Source organism: Lepidochelys kempii, chromosome 4, assembly GCF_965140265.1.
Source record: "Lepidochelys kempii isolate rLepKem1 chromosome 4, rLepKem1.hap2, whole genome shotgun sequence".
In the NCBI taxonomy this organism is placed as follows: domain Eukaryota; kingdom Metazoa; phylum Chordata; order Testudines; family Cheloniidae; genus Lepidochelys; species Lepidochelys kempii.
Genome location: NC_133259.1, coordinates 62,477,515 through 62,491,768, shown reverse-complemented (window position 1 = coordinate 62,491,768; position 14,254 = coordinate 62,477,515). Strand labels below are relative to the sequence as shown.

At 43.0% G+C, this 14,254-nt stretch overlaps 2 protein-coding genes across 5 annotated transcripts in view; one reads left to right on the top strand and one right to left on the bottom strand.

Annotated features, from left to right (window-relative positions):
- Nucleotides 1–12,630, top strand: part of PPID (peptidylprolyl isomerase D) — a 31,592-nt gene extending 18,962 nt beyond the window's left edge. For 2 of the 3 annotated variants that reach the window (XM_073341475.1, XM_073341473.1), the window contains 3 exons: nt 4,124–4,210; nt 4,287–4,329; nt 5,643–12,630. In XM_073341475.1, coding sequence (XP_073197576.1) covers nt 4,124–4,210; nt 4,287–4,329; nt 5,643–5,731 — 219 coding nt within the window. In that variant the 3' untranslated portion in view covers nt 5,732–12,630. The remainder of the gene's footprint in view (nt 1–4,123; nt 4,211–4,286; nt 4,330–5,642) is intronic. The other variant, XM_073341474.1, reaches the window with a different exon arrangement.
- ETFDH (electron transfer flavoprotein dehydrogenase) overlaps nt 6,169–14,254 on the bottom strand; it is a 29,906-nt gene continuing 21,820 nt past the window's right edge. For both annotated transcript variants that reach the window (XM_073341471.1, XM_073341472.1), the window contains exons 10-13: nt 10,398–10,566; nt 8,323–8,505; nt 7,685–7,906; nt 6,169–6,911 (exon numbers count right to left, since the gene is read on the bottom strand). In XM_073341471.1, coding sequence (XP_073197572.1) covers nt 6,748–6,911; nt 7,685–7,906; nt 8,323–8,505; nt 10,398–10,566 — 738 coding nt within the window. In that variant the 3' untranslated portion in view covers nt 6,169–6,747. The remainder of the gene's footprint in view (nt 6,912–7,684; nt 7,907–8,322; nt 8,506–10,397; nt 10,567–14,254) is intronic.

The following is a 14,254-nucleotide window of genomic DNA, read 5'->3' as shown; positions in this document are numbered from 1 at the left end:
CTTTTTGTCATTAAATAATGGATTCATTGAGTATTTAAGTGGTTAGATGATTTGCAGTAATCATACAAATCTATCCTTTATTCCACCATCCCTGAATCTGTTGGGGATAGAAGGAGAAGCTGCACCTGCTTATGGGCTCATTTCTGTAGACAGGGAATTAGCACTATTAATACTCAACAACATGCTAGATCAGAGGTAGGCAAACTGTGGGCTACATCTGGCCTGCAGGACGTCCTGCCCAGCCCTTGAGCTCCTGGCTGGGGAGCCTAGCCCCAGCCCCTGCCCTGCTGTCTCCCCTCCCCCGCAGCCTCACCTCATTGTGCTGCCAGTGCTCTGGCCCACTGCTCCTGCCAGGCAACGTGGCTGGCTCTGGCTGCTCTCAGCAGCATGGTAAGGGGGCGGGGGTTGGATAACGGGCAGGGGATCCTGGGGAGGTAGACAGGGAGCAGCTGGATGGAGTGGGGGGCACGGTCAGGGAGCAGGGGGGATTGGATAGGGGTCAGGGGTCCTGTCAAGGGGTGGGGGTGTGGATGGGGTTGGAGCAGTCAGGGGCCAGGCTGTTTGGGGAGGCACAGCCTCCCCTACCCAGCCGTCAATACAGTTTTGCAACCTCGATGTGGCCCTTGAGCCAAAAAGTTTGCCCACCCCCATGCTAGATAAACCCTGGATAGTAATACTGCACTCTATTGATTGATTGTGCTTTCATTTAAAAGTTGATTTGTTTTCAGGCAGCTTACCCTTAAAATAGATGGGTTCATAGAATATCAGGGTTGGAAGGGACCTCAGGAGGTCATCTAGTCCAACCCCCTGCTCAAAGCAGGACCAATCCCCAATTAAATCATCCCAGCCAGGGCTTTGTCAAGCCTGACCTTAAAAACTTCGAAGGAAGGAGATTCCATCACCTCCCTAGGTAACGCATTCCAATGCTTCACCACCCTCCCAGTGAAAAAGTTTTTCCTAATATCCAACTGAAATCTCCCCCACTGCAACTTGAGACCATTACTCCTTGTTCTGTCATCTGCTACCACTGAGAACAGTCTAGATCCACCCTCTTTGGAACCAACCCCCTTTCAGGTAGTTGAAAGCAACTATCAAATCCCCCCTCATTCTTCTCTTCCGTAGACTAAACATCCCCAGTTCCCTCAGCCTCTCCTCATAAGTCATGTGTTCCAGTCCCCTAATCATTTTTGTTGCCCTCCGCTGGACTCTTTCCAATTTTTCTGCATCCTTCTTGTAGTGTGGGGCCCAAATCTGGACACAATACTCCAGATGAGGCCTCACCAGTGTCGAATAGAGGGGAACGATCACGTCCCTCAATCTGCTGGCAATGCCCCTACTTATACATCCCAAAATGCCATTGCCCTTCTCGGCAACAAGGGCACACTGTTGACTCATATCCAGCTTCTCATCCACTGTAACCCCTAGGTCCTTTTCTGCAGAACTGCTGCCGAGCCATTCGGTCCCTAGTCTGTAGGGGTGCACTGGATTCTTCCATCCTAAGTGCAGGATTCTGCACTTGTCCTTGTTGAACCTCATAAGATTTCTTTTGGCCCAATCCTCCAATTTGTCTAGGTCCCTCTGTATCCTATCCCTACCCTCCAGCGTATCTACCTCTCCTCCCAGTTTAGTGACAGGTTTCAGAGTAACAGCCGTGTTAGTCTGTATTCGCAAAAAGAAAAGGAGTACTTGTGGCACCTTAGAGACTAACCAATTTGTTAGAGCATAAGCTTTCGTGAGCTACAGCTCACTTCATCAGATGCATATCGTGGAAACTGCAGCAGACTTTATATATACACAGAGAATATGAAACAATACCTCCTCCCACCCCACTGTCCTGCTGGTAATAGCTTATCTAAAGTGATCATCAGGTGGGCCATTTCCAGCACAAATCCAGGTTTTCTCACCCTCCACCCCCCCCCCCCCACAAATTCACTCTCCTGCTGGTGATAGCCCATCCAAAGTGACAACGCTTTACACAATGTGCATGACAATCAACTTGGGCTATTTCCTGCACAAATCCCCCCCCCAGATGTTCTGGTTTAACTTGGATTTAAACTTGAAGAGTGGTCAGTTTGGATGAGCTATTACCAGCAGGAGAGTGAGTTTGTGTGTGTATGGGGGTGGGGGGGATGTGAGAGAACCTGGATTTGTGTAGGAAATAGCCCAAGTTGATTGTCATGCACATTGTGTAAAGCGTTGTCACTTTGGATGGGCTATCACCAGCAGGAGAGTGAATTTGTGTGGGGGGGTGGAGGGTGAGAAAACCTGGATTTGTGCTGGAAATGGCCCACCTGATGATCACTTTAGATAAGCTATTACCAGCAGGACAGTGGGGTGGGAGGAGGTATTGTTTCATATTCTCTGTGTATATATAAAGTCTGCTGCAGTTTCCACGATATGCATCTGATGAAGTGAGCTGTAGCTCACAAAAGCTTATGCTCTAATAAATTGGTTAGTCTCTAAGGTGCCACAAGTACTCCTTTTCTTTTTCCCAGTTTAGTGTCATCTGCAAACTTGCTGAGGGTGCAATCCACACCATCCTCCAGATCATTTATGAAGATATTGAACAAAACCGGCCCCAGGACCGACCCTTGGGGCACTCCACTTAATACTGGCTGCCAACTAGACATGCAGCCATTGATCACTACCCGTTGAGCCTGACAATCTAGCCAGCTTTCTATCCACCTTATAGTCCATTCATCCAGCCTGTACTTCTTTAACTTGCTGGCAAGAATATTGTAGGAGACAGTGTCAGAAGCTTTACTAAAGTCAAGGAACACCACGTCCACTGCTTTCCCTTCATCCACAAAACCAGTTATCTCATCATAGAAGGCAATTAGATTAGTCAGGCATGACTTGCCCTTGGTGAATCCATGCTGACTGTTCGTGATCACTTTCCTCTCCTCTAAGTGCTTCAGAATTGATTCCTTGAGGACCTGCTCCATGATTTTTCCAGGGACTGAGGTGAGGCTGACTGGCCTGTAGTTCCCAGGATCCTCCTCCTTCCCTTTTTTAAAGATGGGCACTACATTAGCCTTTTTCCAGTTGTCCGGGACTTCCCCTGATCGCCATGAGTTTGCAGAGCCACTGGCCATTATCTCTGAAATCACATCCGCCAACTCCTTTAGCACTCTCGGATGCAACACATCCGGCCCCATGGACTTGTGCTCCTCCAACTTTTCTAAATAGTCCCAAACCACTTCTTTCTCCACAGAGGGCTGGTCACCTCCTCCCCATGCTGTGCTGCCCAGTGCAGTAGTCTGGGAGCTGACCTTGTTCATGAAGACAAAGACATGTAGCTTTTTCCACATCCTCTGTCACTAGGTTGCCTCCCTCATTCAGTAAGGGGCCCACACTTTCCTTGACTTTCTTCTTGTTGCTAACATACCTGAAGAAACCCTTCTTGTTACTCTTAACATCCCTTGCTAGCTGCAACTCGAGGTGTGATTTGGCCTTCCTGATTTCACTCCTTCATGCCCGAGCAATATTTTTACACTCATCCCTAGTCATTTGTCCAATCTTCCGCTTCTTTTTTGTATTTAAGATCAGCAAGGATTTCACTGTTAAGCCAAGCTGGTCGCCTGCCATATTTATTATTCTTTCTACACATTGGGATGGTTTGTCCCTGTAACCTCAATAAGGATTCTTTAAAATACAGCAAGCTCTCATGGACTCCTTTCCCCCTCATGTTATTCTCCCAGGGGATCTTGCCCATTGGCTAATTGTGTGTGTTTTGGCGCTCTTCATATTAGCGGAAGGCTTTAGAGCAGTGGTTCTCAAAGCTGGTCCACCGCTTGTTGAGGGAGAGCCCCTGGCGCGCTGGACTGGTTTGTTTACCAGCCGCATCCGCAGGTTCAGTTGATTGCTGCTCCAGGCCAATGGGGGCTGCAGGAAGGGTGGCCATCATGTCCCTTGGCCTGTGCCGCTTCCCACAGCCCCCATGGGCCTGGAACAGCATACCGTGGCTAGTGGGAGCCGCGATCGGCTGAACCTGCAGACGCAGCAGATAAACAAACCGGTCCAGCGCTCTGGGGCTTTCCCTCAACAAGCAGTGGACTAGCTTTGAGAACCACTGCTTTAGAGTACACTGATGAATACTAAACCACTTTTATTCATTTTGCAGGCACTTGCAATAGATCCAGCAAACACCAAAGCACTTTACAGACGGGCTCAAGGCTGGCAGGGAATAAGAGATTTTGATCAGGCACTGGTAACTATTTTTGTTGCTGTTGTTTTTTAAAGGATCAATAAAGCATCTACTTATTTTTTTGTATTTTTTATTGAAGGCTGATCTTAAGAAGGCTCAAGAGATAACACCTGAAGATAAAGGTAAACTGTCAAGTGAATTTTAGCAATGTGGCATATATTCTCTTTTAGGGCATGGCTACACTTGCAGTTGTAGAGCACTGGGAGTTAAACCAGCCTTCGGAGACCGCAGCAGGGAAAACACTGCTGAGTGTTCGCACTCTCAGCTGGAAGCACACTGGCGTGGCCACATTAGTGGTTCTTGCAATGCCACAAAGAGCAGCGCATTGTCATCACTATCTCAGTGTGCAAGTGGCTGCCACACGCTTTTCAAATGTGGGGCATGAGGTGCAGTGTGTATGTGGAGGGAGAATGAGTGGGTTGGGGGTGGGAAATGACAGCATGCTGACATGCTCTCTTGTAAGTTCAGACAGCAGCTGACCTCTCTCTCTCTCTCTCTCACTCAAAGCAAGCAGCGTCTCTCAGTAATGGTTCCTTTGTCCTGGAGCAGATAAGTAGCCAGCTGTTAGAAAGCCAATCCCTCCATGTTTGAAAGGGCATATCAGCAAGTTCAAAACAATGAGAAGAGTGGCCACTTGATGTAAAGGGATTATGGGACATTTCCGGAGGTCAGAGCACAGTAACATAACACCTCTTTCACACTGGTGCTGCAGTGCAGCATACATTATTCCACTTGCCGAGGTGGAGTACCAGCAGTGCTCTATGTGCCTTGCCTGTGAGCTAGTGCGCTGTAACTTGCAAGGGTAGCCACGCCCTAACAGGCTTTTACATAGTATTATGTTAGTTCTGCAAGAGATGAACTAAGACTCAGAATTTTTCATTTTGTGAGGTCCCTACTTCCTAGACATTGACAAAATATGAGGACATAGAATTAGTGCTGAAGTAACTCTTTCACACAGTCTGCTGCTGATAGCTGTCAATCTTCCACTCGTGTGTGTGTGGAGAAGTGTCTTCTACCTCTCTTGTTATAGAGGAAGAGGCATGCATCTCCTTGGGTCAGGGAGTTCTATTTCAGCAAGAACTAAGTGGGGTTTGTGCATCCTTTATCCTAAAAAATCTGAAGTTGCTTTCTGGTTTGATTCCATTCTCTGCTGCTTAACTGAATGTTACCCTTTGGATCAGGAATTCAGGCTTACTACTGTTTCCTACATCCATTTCTCTGAGCCTATTTATCCTATTTTGCAATTGAATGGAAAAAACAGTTGGGGAGGATTTTTCACTAGTACCCAGCTTGATAACTACTCCCTATGACTAGAATCCAGGCAGACACAGTTTAGCTTATGTAAAGCATAAAATAAAAATGGGTGATTGATATAGTGCTGTGGGACAACTATAGGAGGTGGAAAGCCATGTTGTGTGTTTTTTTTTTTAAACAGCTATCCAAACTGAAGCACTCAAGGTGAAACAGAAGATAAAGGCCCAAAAGGAAAAGGAAAAAGCAGCTTATGCTAAAATGTTTGCTTAAGTGAAGGTTTCTTGTTAAAGTTTAGGCACTGAATGACTGACCCATACACTATTGTAAGCACTCCTACTATATGAGACAAGACACCGTAGAGGCAAGTGTTACTTCTGTTATCTGTCCTATACCGCACTCAATTGATTATTTCCAATGTTTACTATTTAAACTGGAGTTTCATACTAAAAGTAAAAATTTTGGTTTTCAATGGTTTTTATAGCTAAAGTGACTCTCAGAAAACAATAAGGCACATACTTAACCATATTAGTTATTCTTAAACGTTTACCAGATCATCAGTTTTAACACCCAGGGAGCAAGTTGACGTACAGTATTCTCCCATTAGTTCCTTCACTAGAGCAGCAAGTCAGCATGTATACATCAGTACCACTATAAGTAGTTCTGTCTAAGACAAACAAACAGTTTGTAAACACTATTCATAAACTCAGTTGTTCACTCAAAACCACGTTTTATGGCAAACTAGCTTTATTAAAAGTTTCTTCCTTTGAAACAGGAAGCTTGCTAAATATTTGCCTGTCTACTTAATGTAACCTTTGAAAGCAGTGATACAGTATTCCCTTGCTTGACTCATTTTCCCTAATGCAACTGAAAATTAACCAAAATTGCATTGATAGAACATGGTAGGAAGGAGCAGAAAACGTGAATTCACCATATTTTTACAGCTGTGGTTCAGGGTGTTTCCACTGAACTTTGGCAAGAGATCTAACATCAAGTTGTAAGTCACAGAAAACAGCACTTGGGAAAGCTGCACCACCGTCTTTGATCTAGTAAAAAGGCATATTCTTTCATAACTAAGGCTAAGATCTGTCTGACTGCCTTGACTTTGCATTCACTATTTAACATAGTGGTTAATGAAATTTCTTACCACATAGTGGTATGAAATTCAGCTGGCTCAGTAACCTCACCCAATTAACGTTCAGTCAGTGATAGGCTTAGTTACACCATAGCATATATTTGTGTGAGGTTATGACGTGTCCGGGAAGTACACTGGATAGTTTTGATCAAGTTTACATTCCATTATAAGCTGGCCCTCCTCCCCCTTCAGGTACTACCCAGTTAATATTCTGGCTTGGGTCTTTAATATCACATGTTTTGCAGTGGACACAATTCTGAGCATTTATCTGCAACCGTAACCCTTCTCCTGTTTCCAGGGGAACATATTCATAAACACCTGCAAAAGATAAGAATGATGTGTCACTGCAGTGGACAGATGAGTAAACAATTGAATGCTAAGACCTAGATTTAAAAGATTCTATTACAAACACTTGCACTCTTCAATAACCATTACCTTACAAATGCTGTGACTACCATCTGGTAACTTCATTATGTAGTTCAGTTGTCTCTTGTACACTTGTATTGACAATTGCTTTGTCAAGAAATGCATTTTCCCCAAAAAATTAGTTCAGGAAGGACCTTGGGTCCAGTGTACCCCAGAAGGCCACCCCCCACAACTCTTCCCCTAGGCAGCAGAACCAGTAGAGTGTCTCCAGAGCATATGCAGGGCAGGGACAGGCTCCAGCTGCTGCTTCTGGACTGTTGATGCTGCCTGGTGCACAGAGGAAGGGGCCAGTGAACACACAGAAAACAGCCTGGATATGCCCTAGCAGCATGTGGAGTGAGTTTTGGGTAGAGAGTCAGCAGCTTGGTAACTATCACAGCCCAGTCATGGGGAGTGTATAGCTAGCTGGGGGAGTGGGCAGGGGAGAAGCCAACCATGCTGCTGGAGAGGGACAAGCAGGGATATGGGTGGGTCCCCAAGAAAGACAAAATGCAGTTGGTAGTTATCTTAAACGGTTTGGGAACCACTGCCTAAAGGAACTAAAAGGCCTACTAGGCCAGGTCATTTCCCCTTCTGAAACATTTCAGTAAAAATATGTAAGTACCTTTCCCTTCACTTTGCAAAGCTGTTAGTTTATTCAACCATTGTTCATTTTAATTACCTACCTGCAGGACAGAATCTCTGTTCTGGCCCATCGTATATAGCTAAATTTTTGTTCACAGGGACACTGTCATCCTTCAGAGTCAAATGAGGAGGCTGGTCGTGTTCATGATTTGTCCCACTTAGAGCCACAGAGGACAGGAGATCAAAACTGATTTTTCCATCAGGCTTTGGATATTCAATAGGAGTACAATCTTTGGCTGGCTTTAGCTGATCAGAGTCTGGCCCTAAAGTAATTTTGAATGAAACATTAAGTTTCCTAGCGTGCAAATATTTAGTTGAAATTAATGTACAGTTATCCAAATCAAAAACTGTAATTTACAGTAAGGCAACTGGAGCTGAGACTCCCATTACCTTTGCAAAATGTTCTGTAGAATTCTTAGCCACAAATGGTCATGTTAGCTGTGTCTCAACAGAAAGATTATCTCCAGTAGTATGGTGCCCCCAATCCCTCTATTGAACTACAGCAGGTCACTGATTCCATAGGACACACAAAACCACCACCTACAGACACTTACTTTCTACATCCTCCCTTTTAACATGACTTGAGTACTGACCCAATCCAACCTTGCTTAATGCGAAACCACAAGAGACCATAAGACAGATACAAAATGTACATGTGTATTTTCTCAAAGAAAATTACCTGGATGTTTTAATGTCCATGGTTCCATTCCTCTCAGTATCCAATAAAATATACCAGTATAAATCATTCCTCCATAGACACCCAGTACTCCATGGCAGGAAGGTCGGATATTCCTAACAGAATAGAGCTCTTTCCACACCCAGGATTTCTTCAAGTTTTCTTCATATTCAGGCACATCAAGTCCTAGTGGTAACATACATTATTTGTTAAATGCTTATAGCATGATTTCAGGGAAGATTAGGTCCTTGAAATAAGAATTTGTTGCAAGTTGAGAAGTGGTTATTAGCAATGGATTAAATCATTTTCAAAGCACAAAGATCAAGGTTTTTTTTTAAAACTAGATTTAGACTCATTTATAATATAGTGAACCTAAATTCCTTTATTACCACGGAAGAAAATGAGAGCTTGTAATGAAAGCCAACTGTACACTTAAATGCTTAAAATGGGGATTCTTTTCTGAAATACAGTTCTAACTTTCTCAGACACTTTTTCCAGGAGTGTCTAGTATATTTGTACGTAAAATTATCAAAGCAGGTATGCTTAAATTCAGTTTTCAAATATTTATAAAACGAAGTGGTGCTACAGGTTCTTGTGTTCAGGAATGGGACCCCTTAAGTCCTTAAAACTTCTCTTGCCTGGTGATAGGAGAAAAGGGACTTTGGAATGGAAAGCAAGAATACACGAGACTATAGTGCTTCACCATGATGTTTGGATGGCAGATTTCTGTAGAGGCCTGTGATTTACAGGAGGTCAGACTAAATGATCTAATGGTTCTTTCTGGCTTTGAGCACAACTCTATGAATACTCTGAGAAATGTTAAACTTCCAGACAGAGGCAGTTTATCAAAATCATTTTGCCTTTGAAAATGCAAAATGACTGAACAAATGACAATGAGGATGCCAGTGCTGTAAGTTCACTTTAGACTCTGCTAAGCTGTAAGCTAACTAGAGTAACCCACCTATTATCCGACCACCAAGCTTCAAAAGATTATATATACAAAACTTACAGCTATGCAACCATGAGCACTGTGATTTGAAAACTCCATCCTCAATGCAAGAAGTCTAATATTTTATTGTACTATGTGCTAAAGGTAATTTCACTATAGCAGACCATCTTTTAAGTAAGGCCTGGAGAAGACAACTTATTAAAGCAAAACTCCATGAGGAGACATTTCCCCCAATTAGTAATTTTATATGGGAATGGATTCTGAAATACAGGAAATAGAATTTACAGAACCATCTATACTAAAAGAGCCATTAATATACTGTGCAGTGTTCTGCCATAGGTTAGGGTGTCTGTTAAACAATTTATTACATGCATGGGAAAGCAGTTCTGTACCCACATTAGGAAACACTATTTTCCTGTCCACACTGACAGGAGGTCTACTATAAAACAGATCCCCATGACCATGGAAGAAAACAGTGCACTAAAATACTGGACTTGTTAGTGTAGATCAGGGGTGGGCAAACTTTTTGGCCGGAGGGCCACATTGGGGTTGCAAAACTGTATGGAGAGCCAGGTAGGGAAGGCTGTCTCCCCCCAAACAGCCTGGCCCCTGCCCCCTGGAACCCCACCCCCTATCCACACACCCCTGCTCCTCATCCCCTGACTGCCCCCCGGGGCCCCCTGCCCCTTATCCAACCCCACCATGCCACTCAGAGCAGCAGGAGTGCTGGCAGCGCAGCACACTGAGGCTGCGGGGGAGGAGGGACAGCAGGGGAGGAGCTCAGGGGCTGATCAGGATGTGGCTCGCAGGCCATAGTTTGCCCACCTCTGGTGTAGATAGTCCCTAAATATCTTTTTTTGCCTGCTGTATTAAGGAAAAGCTGGAGAGTCCAGTTGCTAAAGATGCAGCAATAGTTTCTCTCACTACATCTGTACTTACCACGTAATACATTTTTAAAATGAATAAGAACTTGTAGTTGTGGGGAAGCAGCTGTCATTAAAAAGTATACTTCGCTTAAACAATGTACAATTTTCTCTTAAACCAACTTAGAAGAGGTGGTTTATTTGGCTTTCAAATAGTTCCTTCAACTGAACACACAAGCCAGTTACAAGTTTAAATACGATCTTACCTATTGTCTTCGATTGGAGGTTCTCATTAGTTAGTTGGTTGAAAACAGCTTCTGAAGCCAACATGCCACTTTTCATTGCAGTGTGTGTACCTTTGATTTTAGGAACATTCATGAAACCAGGACTGCAACCAATTAATACTCCACCAGGGAAAGTGAGTTTGGGTATAGACTGTAGAGAAAAATTCAGTGAGATTAAGATTTTTTTTTTTTTTTTTAAATGAGCGTGTATGATGGAAAACAAATCTGGCATGAGACCAGGTCCTGAGCAAATAAGAGATATCAAGGCCAGTATTGCAGAATGTCATGGGTTTTGTTTAATCAAATGGAAGCTCAAGAAAACAAATGTGATCTCATTACACTATTCCTCTCAAAATGATTGCTCTACTGAATAGACTATGATAAGGTCACTTAACAGGTGCCTCCTCTTCCCCGCCACGGATCTTCTGCTCCCGCGTTTAAAATGACAATGCCTATGTAGCCTGAAAGCTTGTCTATTTCACCAACAGAAGTTGGTCCAATAAAAGGTATTACCTCACCCACCTCCTCTCTGCTTTAATAAGTCAAGCTTCCGTCCTCTCATTGTAACTGTATCAGTCTAGCTCCCTGTTTAGTTCTCAAGTCTGCATCCTCTTTCTTAGTTGACAGATTGACTTTCCAGGCATTACTGAGTTTGGCACAAAGTCTCAGTTCCTTTAAGGAAAAAAAGTTGTGCAGAGACCAATAATGGAATGGTTTCTGGGCACATCTTTCCCTCTCCCTTTCTTTTGAGAAGTATAATATAATCAAGTAGTGAGGGTCACTTCTGAGAAGTTTGCCTGTGGAAAAGTAAACCTCTAAAGCCACATCCCTAAAATAACTAAATGATTCATATGTCAGTCACATGGAGCAAAAACATCAAGAAATTCCAATAAGTATATATAACCACATTTGGATTATCTTTGAAGATTTTTTTTCTTGCTAAGTTGGAATGCTTACAGGAGGATAGTTACTAAAATTTGAAGATGCGTTACAGCATTCCTTCCTCTTTACAGGACAGTGTTTGTTTTGTGTGCTGGTTACTCCCCTCAAGCTGCGAACTTGAGATTGCCTTCACAGTGAAGGCAACTGGGTTTGGGGGTCAGACAGGGTAATAGCAGTTTTTAAATCTTCAACTGGACATTTTCTCAGGTGATGTCCCTAAACACAGTTACACAGCTACATACGGATTTCATGGGATTAAATGCACTCGTTACATCCTCTACGTTCATGAATACCACTAGTACTGTATTATAACTAATTCTGCTTGGCATAGTACCGGGGACAATAAAAGTGGTTTCCTGGCTGACTCTTTTTATTAAATATATTTTTCCCGTTCCATCTGTCTTTTCCAAAATTTTGCAAATTCCCATATCTTCCTGCATCAGTGCAAACACTCTCTTTAGAGAGAACATAACGGTTAAGCCACTTTAATATAAATTATCACTAGATCTCCATTCATGTTTTGTGAATTCCACAAGACTCTCAAGCAGATAGTGCTCTGGCGCTATCAGGAGAACCCCAGGAGTACTCACAGTAGTGTTATATATATGGCAATTTCCCTCCAATATTTTTGGGAGACCTTACTGTATTAAGTCTATGTATCACTGCAGGCCAGGAATTGTGAATATTTCCATGGCACTCATTGCCATGGGATACTGTGAAGGCCATAAGTATAACTAGGTCCAAAAAAGAATTAGATAATTTCATGGAAACTAGGTCCATCAGTGGGTATTAGCCAAGATGGTCAGAGATACAACCCCATGCTCTAGGTGTCCATAATCCTCTAACTGCCAGAAGCTGGGACTTAACAGGTGATCACCAGGAATTACCCTGTTCTGTTCATTGCCTCTGAAGCTACTGGCACTGGCCACAGTCAGACACAGGATACAGGGATAGGTGGTCCATTGGTCTGACCAAGTATGACCACTCCTATGCTCTTACGACTAGGATAAGAAGCCTGAGCAGTGGAGACTGGGACTGGGTAGGCAAGGCTAATAGCATTGGGATAAGGAGCCAGAATGGGGAAAAGATAGGACTGAGCTATAGAGAGGTTGGGTTGGAGGGTGTAGACAGTATCTGTGCCCACTATTAAATGCTCCCTTTCAGAGTATGAAGGAAATTGGGTTTTTTCAGTGCGTTTTTTAAAAATTTAGGAAGTTACACACAAGCTACATAAACACAACATTTTTAAGGTTGCAAAGTCAAGCACTCAAAAGTTAGGAAATTCCAGAAATCAAGGTTGCTTGCTTGTGTGACCTTAATTTGCCCTCCTTTGCGTATATACATTACGATAAAGTCTTCAACGGCATGATCACATCCTTTGTTTCCCATGGAACCCTTGCCTCATTCAGTGCACAAGATGGACCTGCTCTGGGAATGAATCAGGGTTGTGTAGTAAAGGAGGTTGTTGTCTGTAGGACCCTCTGCCTCATTTGGTGCAAAAGGTGGAAAGTGTGTAGTGAACGAGGCAGTGGGTTGTAGGAAGAGAAAGGACAGTCTCACAATTAAGGCAGTTGAATGCTGTCCTGAGAAAACTGGATTCTATCCCTGCTTCTGTCATATGTTCCTAAGTGATATTGGACAAGTCACTAAAACCAAGCTTTTCAAATTGCATGTTCCTCAAAGACAGAAGAATATGGCCTTAAGTTTATCTATAGTATACAAATTTGGAACTGCCGAGGGTAATTTTGTACATATATCCTTCTATATGTATGAGGCAATATCTTCACCAAAAAGAGAGAAAAACTAAGAGCTATAATTCTACTCAAACATAATTCTGTACTCCATGTGCTAACTGGTCAAAGACTTCTACTATAGATATCATCAAGGCACCATATATGTTCGTATGATTGCTCCAGACAATTACCATTCTTGTTCCTATGGACATTTATTTCCTACTGATCAATGCAACATTTTTAAAGCCAGCAAACACACCTTTAAATGGCACATGCCTTGAAGAGTGGAGTAGTTAAAAATTAATGATCAACTAGCAAGTTTTAACATACAGAAAAGTAAACTCCATTTAATGTAGATATAACACAAATTACATACAATAAACCAGGGGTCGGCAACCTTTCAGAAGTGGTATGCCAAGACTTCATTTATTCTCTCTAATTTAAGGTTTTGCGTGCCAGTAATACATTTTAACATTTTTAGAAGGTCTCTTTCTATCAGTCTTTAATATATAACTAAACTAGTGTTGTATGTAAAGTAAATAAGGGTTTTAAAATGTTTAAGAAGCTTCATTTAAAAGTACATTAAAATGCAGAGCCCCCCCCCCCGGTGGCCAGGACCCGGGCAGCGTGAGTGCCACTGAAAATCAGCTCGCATGCCACCTTTGGCATGCGTGCCACAGGTTGCCTACCCCTGCAATAAACCAAGTTACACATTATTCAGAACAGAGGAGAGATGTGTACAAAAGCAGGATATTCAGCTGAACTCATGGTGACCACTGGAGAATGTCTATAGCAAATGCCTTATTCTCTCACATAAATTGGTATAGCCCAGGGCAAAGAGGCACATCTGGCCACTTCCTCCTAGCAAAAATACAGTAATGACTATTCAACTCTCTCTCTTTACTCCTGTACATATTTTGCTGTAACACAGACACAAGACATATCATAGGACATGCTAATTTAGTAGATAGCGTGGCATTTTCTCAAGGCCTGACAATATTCATAGGAGTTGATCAATTCATTTTAGAAAGGCGAATGAGACTTCCTGGTTCTAAAAGGCATTGCTTTATGTCCAGAAATTCCTTTTGTCCTTATCCAATCTTTTATTTCAATGGTCACTTGACGACAGACCAATTGAAGACATTTTAGTTTAGATATTACAAG